The sequence below is a fragment of the Zingiber officinale genome, chromosome 3B (assembly GCF_018446385.1).
Source record: "Zingiber officinale cultivar Zhangliang chromosome 3B, Zo_v1.1, whole genome shotgun sequence".
Taxonomy (NCBI): Eukaryota; Viridiplantae; Streptophyta; class Magnoliopsida; order Zingiberales; family Zingiberaceae; genus Zingiber; species Zingiber officinale.
Window position 1 is genome coordinate 4,718,486 of NC_055991.1, and position 9,709 is coordinate 4,728,194.

At 41.2% G+C, this 9,709-nt stretch overlaps 2 protein-coding genes across 4 annotated transcripts; one reads left to right on the forward strand and one right to left on the reverse strand.

The window, feature by feature from the left end:
• Positions 1 to 497: 497 nt before the first annotated feature.
• LOC122055615 (piriformospora indica-insensitive protein 2-like) lies at positions 498 to 2,816 on the reverse strand. 2 transcript variants are annotated; one of them, XM_042617134.1, is made up of 3 exons: positions 2,651 to 2,816; positions 2,284 to 2,528; positions 498 to 2,031 (listed from the first exon to the last, which is right to left on the reverse strand). In XM_042617134.1, exons 2-3 carry the CDS (start codon positions 2,494 to 2,496, stop codon positions 874 to 876), a joined length of 1,371 nt encoding a protein of 456 aa, XP_042473068.1. In that variant the 5' UTR covers positions 2,497 to 2,528; positions 2,651 to 2,816; the 3' UTR covers positions 498 to 873. The 2 variants fall into 2 exon arrangements, with proteins under 2 accessions (XP_042473068.1, XP_042473067.1); XM_042617133.1 differs by having other exon boundaries at positions 2,619 to 2,816.
• A 2,621-nt stretch (positions 2,817 to 5,437) lies between these two features.
• On the forward strand, positions 5,438 to 9,505 carry LOC122055616 (cell division cycle protein 123 homolog). 2 transcript variants are annotated; one of them, XM_042617136.1, is made up of 2 exons: positions 5,438 to 6,708; positions 9,132 to 9,505. In XM_042617136.1, exon 1 carries the CDS (start codon positions 5,495 to 5,497, stop codon positions 6,659 to 6,661), a length of 1,167 nt encoding a protein of 388 aa, XP_042473070.1. In that variant the 5' UTR covers positions 5,438 to 5,494; the 3' UTR covers positions 6,662 to 6,708; positions 9,132 to 9,505. The 2 variants fall into 2 exon arrangements, with proteins under 2 accessions (XP_042473070.1, XP_042473069.1); XM_042617135.1 differs by lacking the exon at positions 9,132 to 9,505 and adding an exon at positions 8,680 to 8,854.
• The last annotated feature ends 204 nt before the right edge of the window (positions 9,506 to 9,709 follow it).

Below are 9,709 nucleotides of genomic sequence, written 5' to 3' on the forward strand. Positions count from 1 at the left end.
GCTAAAAAAAGGTAGATCCGTTACCTTAGCGCCCCCCTAGTGCCGACTCCACGGATATGGATGGAGGTTCATGCAGGTACACAGGCCATAGGCGCATGACGGAGTAAACCCCAGGCCGTCAGTTCCTGAGAATCGACCCCTATCTATTATATCAGAGATACCATGTATTCATCATCTGTACTACGCCCGGGGAACCACTTAAACAATGCTAAAGATAAGACAATAACTTTTCAATAGGGTTTCTACCTTTCATTTTTATTTTTTTTATTTTCTTTCCTTGTTACGGGTTTTTATTTTATTTCGTAAAATTCATGCGATTTAAATTTTTTTTTAAATCTTTCAATTAAAACCTGTCACATCAGCTCCACAAGAACCCAGCAATCACGTCAACAGCCGTCAAAATCTGAGACGAAACTGCAAAACTGATCTTGCTCAACAGACATCCAATCACTACAGATTACGCCACCACAGCATCGTACACTTCTCCTCTTACCTTCCAACACACTCCATTGTCTGCCAAACCACTAAATGGTGCAAACTTTATCTTAGTTAGTGACTGTTTAACAAATATTTTATTACCTAATTATATCTTGCGCCGATATCAATTAGCTTGCACCCCGAGACAGATGCCCTGCCCTATCTTCCACTTCAATCATCACAAGTCTGCATCAGATACGCTGGAGCCTTCCAAGATACACTCACTATCAGTCACTTCAAATCCAGAGCCTCCACACTCCTGAGTCCTGCCAGTACCCTAATGAATACGATGTGATGATGCATTAAGATTCAAGTTTTGCAAATGGTTCCAAACTATTGCATGATGAACAAAAATGTTTGCACAATCCAGAGTTTGCAAACGCTACACGAGCATAATCAAAAGAAACATAACCACACCCTAAAGAGAGCCCAAGAACATAGAATTGTCATCCAAATTTCAGTCCTCGCCCTCGCCCTTGCAGCGTAGCTAAATAGCTCTTGATGATCTTGCTTGCACTGTGCCACACCGTATGGAATAATCTCTGCCGTTTCAGCGATATCGTAGCACAGATTCGGATTGCCCCACGGCGCGAATCGCTTCCCCAGCCTCTGATAGAACTCTTGAGGAAACTCCAATCTTCCTGTGAAGTCGTTGCCGTTGAGGTAGAGAGCACCGAGGCATGGCAATGACGCAAACTCCGGTGAGACACTCCCGGTGAGGCCGTTGCCATCCAGTGCAACGTATCTTAGTTTCTTCAACGCCGCCATGGCTTCCGGAATTGCACCTGTTAAGCCTGCGTGGGAGAAGTCCAAGGTGGTGAGCTCCCTCAGATTCCCCCACTCGGTTTCCTCAAGGCTCCCTCCCAAGTTTGGATTGTGAGCCAGAAGCAGATCCTGAATGGAGGCCATGCCATTGAGCGAGCGCGCCAAACCACCTGAAAAGTTGTTGTTCCTGAGATCAAGTAGCGTTAGATTCTCGAGTCGTCCGAGCTCTGGGGGAAGGCTTCCGTCGAATCGGTTGTCGCTGAGATCGAGCTTCAAGAGTGACGTGAGATTCCTCAGACAAGGAGGGAGAGGACCTGTGAGAAGGTTCCTGCTTAGGTCCATGATCAGGAGCTCGGTCGAACTGACGCAAATCGAATTGGGAATTCGGCCCACAAAGTGATTCCCAGACAGCATAAGCCTCTTGAGGTGCTCCAACTTGCCGAGCTCCGTCGGCAACTCTCCATCCATGGAGTTCTCCACTATGACAAGGGACTCCAGTTCACTAAGCTGAACAATGTCGTCGGGGATTCCTCCTACGAGGCCTCGGTTCGAGCGGAATTCGAGGGTCTTAAGGCTCCCAGATAGCTTCTTCCAGTTGCTCGACGGAATGATTATTTGCTGATGACGAGAGAAGCAATTGAAGAAGGAGAGGCTTCTGAGGTGCTTGAGCTGGAACAGCAAGGGATTGAACCGTGCTTGCTGTGAGCACCGAAGGGAGTTGTCAAAAATGGGGCCAATGTTTAGGGATGTCACGTACCACAATCCATCGAACAGATCGCATGATACTCCCTGCAATGTCATATTGATCACCAAATAAATCATCAAGATAGTGATGAACAAATTACTGCCTTTAGACAAGTCTCAAGCTATTGTTCATCTTAATGAACAAAATCCAATTTTTGCAGCATCACTCTGTTTTCTCATCTCTGAGATTAGATATATTCTTTCAAATAGAATAAGAAACATGATGACATGTTTTCGTGTGAAAGGAAAACAGAACAAAGCTTACATAACAACTGAGAATCTCTAAAATCTAAGAACCTGTATTTGGGTCCAGCCACAGGGGTCTGGATAAAGCTCTGAGCCATTCCACCATTTGCCGACCAAGTCTTGGAGCACCAAGTAAAGTGCTTCCTGCTCTGCCTCCTCCATTGGAGCAATAATGGAACTTTCTGGTTCGGAGAGTCCATGAGAAGCAAGGAGTATCGGAGATACTAGTAGGAGAAAAGCCCATGAGCAGCTCATCTTCCTCATGAGTAGATTCTAGTTGATATTGCATATATAGGCTGTAATCAACACATGGATGAGAAATAAAGAAACAGGAGAAGAAAAGTTGAAGAGTCCTGAAATTTCACTAAGATGGAAGCAGGGCCAACATTCCCAGAGAAAGCAGAACTCGGATTCACACATTTAAAGAGAACAATCCAAGGGTGTCTTCCATGCTCAGTCTCTGGATTCCGCTGCAAAAGAGGCAAAGGGAAAGCTTTCAGACAGCACCAAACCAGAAGGATCACAGCACAGCGACGGAGGAGAAATGCCAGAGAATGGCTAACTGTGGAAGTTTACTAAGGTGCAGGAGGTCCAAGGAAGGTTGGCATTGTTGAGAGGTCGGTGTTAATTAAAGAGTGCATGTACTGTTGGAATTTAGTTGTGGTTTACAACCCTCTTTCTTGCTCTACTTTTGGGCTTTTGCATTCATGGTGAAAAGGAGGTGGGCTTGTGAAGGCATGTGAAGTGGCAGGGAATTGGAGAGAATTAGGTGCATGCTATGTGCCTGTGGAAGGGGACCAGCCAGGCTACGGGGAAATGGTAGCGTTGTCTTTAACTTCTCTGTGTTGCCAGTGTTGTATGGAGACTCGGTTTAGCAGGACTAGGAATTTAAGAGCCCTCTCCAGTTAATAAGGTATGACGTGGCGAGGCTATGTTTACTTTTGGATGCATATCTGTTTTGATGTCTGGCTCAACTTGGAGCAGAGCTGTCAGATGCACCGGTCCTCGGCTGAGCGTGTTGGTCCGTTCAAATTCTATCATTTGGCCGGGCAGGACGGGCGGGACAGGATGGAACTGGTCGGGTCTGGTCGGGACGGATCAATCTATCATCTTGTGAAATAATGATAGACTTTCAATTCCACTCAATGTGGATTGCGGATTACATCTTGTCTCGCGTTTTAAATCAGGTACCGAGTAAGATTCTGGAGGATATTTTTATTTACCATATGATTTTCGAATTTGGTTATTTTCTATTTTTATTTTTATTTTTATTTTTATTTTTATTTTTAGCTTCTATGTGCATTTTCTACCGAAAGAGATATCATTTTATAAAAAAAATAGAAAATATCTAAAACAATATTTTCTAAAAAAATATATGTATTTTTTAAGAAATGAAAATAAAACCAAACAGTACTAAATTTGTTTAAGGGTAAAATTCAAAAAGAACCTAAAGGGTTAAAAGAGTTTTTTTTTAATTAAAACTACACCTTAATATTTTATTATTTTAAAAATATCTCTGATATTATTATAATAGTTATGACTATATTTATAAAAAAAATCAAAAAATTATACATATAATATTTTATAATTTTGATTAAAATTGATTAAATTTAATTACAATCATTTAAACAATCATCATAATATTATTCGTGCATTTTGACCGTGATTTAAAGGCTGCTATAATATTATTATAATAATTTTGATCTTGTTAAAATAATTTTGATTACATTTATAAATTATTTTTAGAAATAAAATGTTATATATTGATTCTGTCGACGTGCGGAGATGGTTGTGTTGGGTACAGTGAATGATTGATTGACCAAAAGATTTTTTTCTTTCCATGGAAGTTTCTTCTTTAAATTTATGCAAAAAAAGACGAGTTAATAAAATGTCAGCGCCCATAAATTAAGAAAGAGTCCCTGGTGAAGGTCTTCCGATGCTTAAGTCAGTCATTGTCTGATATCTACGAGAGTAAAGTTGTCAACGTCAGTGATTGTACCTTCATCATGGAGAGGACTACCCTTTTATACATCACCTCACATAATCTTCACAATCATTAGGTGATAAAATATGTAGAGTTTGTTAAACAATTCACCATAATGATCTAAGGAATCTTTATTCTACCTATATGTATACCTCTTTTGTTGTTTATAACTTCTGTTATTGTCGGGTTGTCGAAAGAATATATTATTATTATTGGTCTGCTGATGAGAGACATGATGATCCCTAAAGAAGATTCTAGAAGAATATTTTTCAACGCAAAGTTGTTATTACGACAAGTTGTCGGGATATTGTTTGCTAAACATGATTCGACAGGTCCTTAAGCCGACCACCCTGTTGAGATGATATTATCAACTATCATGCTCCCGAGAAATCCATTTGATAATAATATATGTTGTGTTGAAATTCCGTTCAGTCGATAATAATATAAGTGTCGTATGTCTGGTCGGCCCTTTACCTGACCAAGCGTATGATAAGTTACTCAGAGAAGGTCTGTTTCGTTTTGAGAGACTTAATCAATATATTAGGCTGGGTTGTATCTGTCCTGCCTGGCTTTTTGTACGACTGAGACATATAATTTTGTCTGACTTTATAACCAAACGAGTTTACCTACTTATTGTCCCCCGGTAGTTGGTTTGTTGTAGAGTGAGTCAATCGTTCCGGTCAACCCTTAAGGTCGGCCGACCTCGCTCATGTCGCTTTAAAATCTGGCCAACCTTGAGACACTAAATTCCCTGATTTAGTAGGCTTGAGGACTGATTGTCTCGCCCTGACCAGATTAAAACTTGATCTGATTAAAACATAAGAACCTTAACATTGAACGACTAATCTAGGTCAGATGAGGGGATATTATTCTTTTTTGAGTATGACTATCACATCATCTTGACGATGATCACACTGTCATCTTGACTTCTTCTACTACGTCAATTTTTGGATTCACTCACAGTAACTCGTATCATATATAAATTTTTTTACCAAATTAAATTAGTTTTGTATATAAACATGAAAATAAGTATTAAAATAAAATTATTTTTTAATAAGAAAAATATGAAATATTATTATTATTTAAAATAGTGCCCTTAATTCTAATAAAAACGTACATTTTTTTAACTGAGGCGTCAAAATATGAAAATAGAAGTCTCAAATGACTATTTTGCCCTTTCAAACTCTTTGTATTTCAGTTCAGTTGGATATCGATGCCCTCCATGTGATACGTCACGTTCCGTCAGCAAGACCTAGTTCGCAAGGAGGGAGATCCGCGATGAGCAAAGAGGCGGCGAAAGAAGAAGAAGAGGAGGAAGAAGAGGTGGAATTGCTGCGGTGCCAAATCAACGAATGGTATCCCAAGTTCAAGACCCACACCATCCGCACCCTCTTCCACCCCCTCACTCAACCCTTCATCCGTTACCTCCTCGGCCTCCATCCCCACCGGGACGCCGCCGGCGCTGATGACCACGATGACGGCGGCGATGACGCCTCCTCCTCCGATGCTCCCCCCTTTCTCCTCCCCCGACCCACCTCCGGCCGCGATCCCCTCCCCCGCCCTACCCTTGGCGTCGACCCCACCTCCCTCCTCGATTGCTCCCAGCTCTCCGACGACGATGAAGAAAACGAGGAGGCCGACCCCGCCCCCTCGTTTCCCGACCTGGAAGAGGCGGTCGAGCGCTCCATCGCTTCCCTTGGCGGCGCCGCTTTCCCTAAGCTCAATTGGAGCGCCCCCAAGGACGCTACCTGGATCTCCGCCGACGGAACCCTCCGCTGCTCCTCGTTCACCGACGTCGCCTTGCTCCTCCACTCCTCTGATTCCATCGCTCACGACCTCTCTTCCCAGCCTGCCGCTTCCGATTCCGCTTCTTCTCCTTTCGTCTTCTACCTCGCCCTCCGAAAGTGGTACCCTTCACTCCGGCCTGAGATGGAATTCCGTTGTTTCGTCCGCCACCGTCGCCTGGTCGCCATCTCCCAGCGCGAGGTCACCAACTTCTACCCTTCCCTTCTCGATCGGTACCACCGTCTCCTGCCCCTCATCCGAGACTTGTTCTCCGAGGTCATTCGCCCTGGATTTGAGTCACAAAACTACACCTTTGATGTGTATGTCACCAGTGATGGCAGGGTGAAGCTGATCGACTTCAACCCGTGGCGCGCTTTCACCTTACCACTCCTTTTTACCTGGGAGGAGTTGGAGGAAGAGGCATTTACTTCAGATGATGATGAAGAAGAAGAAATAGGCAAAGAACATGAACGAAAGAGGGACGTGGAGTTTAGAATCGTGGAGAGCCAATGTGGAGTGAGGCCAGGGTTGAAAACGGCAGTGCCTTATGACTACTTGGATACAGGGGAAGGCAGTGGATGGGATCAGTTCTTGAAGAGAGCCGATGAGGAGCTGAGGAAGCAGACACAGAGTACTTCACGTGATGGCGACAAAGCTTGAAGAAGATCCAGGCGTCTCGGCTTCATTCCTTCTTGAAGTATAACCAGGTTAGTATTAAAGGAAATCAAACTAGCAATTTTTTTTAATGTTTTCTTGCTTTGAAATTCACTTGAAAGGAGATTCCATTTGGACTGAATAAGTGGAGAATAATAGTAAGTAGGAGAGAAAAGATAATGTAGAAGAAGCAAAGAAAAGAAAATAGGGAAGTAAAATAAGATATAAATTGTCTTTCTTTTTTTAGATGTATTATAGAGAAAGGAAGATTAGTTATGTATCCATCGGTCCATTAGAACAAAGAAGGTGCTATTCATTTTTTTTCCTATGATTCCCTTTTAATCTTCATAAACCTTGTTAATGCTTTGGGTATATGGTGTTGGACTGAAAAAAAAAGGCAGTCCGGTACACGAAGCTCCCGTCATCAGGGTCCCGGGGAAGGATCCATTGTACGTAGTTTTACCCTGCTTTTTGCAAGAGGTTATTTTTAGGATTCGAACCCGTGACCTTTTGGTCACATGACAACAACTTTACTGTTGCGTCAAAGCTCCCACCATGGTGTTGGACTGAGTCAAAGATTAAAATTTTATTATGTGCTAACTGGCATGGGCGAAACATTTTGTTTTGTGCTAACTGGCACATAGAACAACTCGAGATGAATGAGATCTATAGGTGATGTAGCTGAACGCTTCTCATGCTTCCCCTAGGCTTCTATGATGCCACCAATGAACTTCTATGACTCTTTTGAAGATGGTGGCATGAGGCGGCAAACAAGCCTTCATGCTTCCCTTTAGGATTCTGTGACGCCACCGATGAACTTCGGTGACTTTTTCAAGGAGGTGTCACAAGGGGGCCATTATGACTTTTCCAAATATGACAATGTGGTATAACATGGTAGTGAGAAGCATTTGAGCATCCGCAATGCCGTTGGAGGCTTCCCCTAATGCATTGAAGGTTTCTGTGACCCTTCTAAAGACACGATGCAATAGGAGGTGCAGTTGAGGCTTCACAGTGGCTTCTATGACTCTTCCAATGACGCGATGCGACATAGGTGTATCTGAGGCTTTGTGACCCTTTTAAAGATGCAACTTCTCCACAACTCTTCCCAGTTTCCACTTCTCGAGATGGCTGAGGACTGAAACCTTGGCTCAACTTGAGATTTGAAACCTTGGACCAAGTATACAATGAACTAGCATAATATATGTAGAAGCATCAACTTATTGGTTTATAAGGTTGATTTTATCATGATTCTTTTCTTCCACAGAAATGATAAGGAGTTCTGCATATTTCTTTCCAGAATCACCCTATCCTTTGCTCTTCTACCTACTTTTTTCCTTAGAAATATTTCCCCCATTTCTATCATTCCTAGGAAAGATAAGGCATGCTTGACATTGGAAATTCACCATGTTGAATGTAAGATGCTCAACAAGTTGCTACTTTTAAATTATTAATGGAAGAAAATCCTCTGGGATGCAGGATCTGTGCCGCCTTCATCATGAGGCATTAACTAGCTAAATAGAGAAGAATTCCACGTCAGAATAGAACAAGACTAACCTACTGTTTAGATATCTTGTTTTGTTGTTCTTAACAAAGGTTTTCCTTTAGTAAATAGGATTACTGTACCTATATCAAATTTGTAGCAATATTTTCCTTTTCTTAAGCTTCTTCAATTTGGGTGAATAGCCAAACTTTCAAAAAAAAAAAAAAAAACTTTCAAGATATACTTCTTCATTGTTAACTTTGAAATTAATATTAGATATTATATGTTATGATTTCATTGTGAAGACATCCTAAGTTGCTTCCAACTTTATAACCTTGAATTAATTGCATGAATAAAGTTTCTGTTAAGTTTGATTGGAATAAATTATTCACATTTGGTTCAAAGAACAGACCTATTATTCAACTATTTTGAGGTAATTTTTTGTGCATCACTTACGTGATTTATGTAAATCAAAGCATTCTTCTCTTGAACCTTTATTTTTACTCTATTTCATCCTCATTCCCAAGCGCTTATCCAAATGCAGATTTGTTGCTGTATCAGTACTGGTTGTGCATCACACATTCAAAGACCAATTTCCGATCAGGAATCAGTACTGGATTTTAGCTTTTAGAACATATTTTTGCTCTCAACCTGTTCACCCCTGGACAATTATATGTATTCTCTGTTTTGGTTAATCTTATATTCATCATTGTTACTTCTGAAGTCTAATCTAATTAGAGCTTCTCGGACGACAAGAACAATTGTGTGCAGAAACTTTTCCATGTCTCTAGTTTCTCAAATTGTAGTCGGCAGGTTGAAGTCTGCAACTCTTAGATTTTTTTTTTCCTTATAAGAAAATCAAAATGAAAAGCTAACCGATTCAAAAGAATTCAGTTTTTCAAACTGGCTTGAGTACAGTCTTGAATGTTCAGCTAAAACATTGTATCTCAATGTATCTTCTGATCGTTGAGTGTTATCATTATATATGTAGTGTAGATTGCTTGCAGATGAGATGTTGCCCACGAGTTGTTGAATAGATTGTTTCCTGATGAGTTATATTGTCGCTGAGTTGACTGATACATAGTCCAGTTTACTGAGTGATCCTGTTCACGAACGCGGGCTGGCGTGTGAGTCACCGGTAATTTAGCATCAATGGTGACTTGATCGTCAGTCGTGAGGCTACAAGAAGATCGCAAGGAGTTTTGCCGATGCTTGTGTAGGAGAGAAGACAAAAGGCAAGAGTTTTTCGGCGTTATCACTTTGACGCTTAAGATAGGGTTTTGGTGGAGTGTAAAAGAAGATGAATAGTATTAGGATTTGTGATAATGATGTACACATACCTCTTCTCATGAGGATCAATTACCTTTTATAGGATCGGGATTGTTGGTCATATTTTTCTCGTTTCTTGTGTTGTTATCATGGTCTCGGAAATAAATGACCACTATAGTCCATTTATTTCAGAGTAAATAGTTGTATTTTTTGTTGTTCTCACGATAATGTTTGCGTTGTCCACATCTACATGAACAATTGTTCCTCGATCTAACTCTTGATAGCTAAGATCGTTTTGGTCTAAT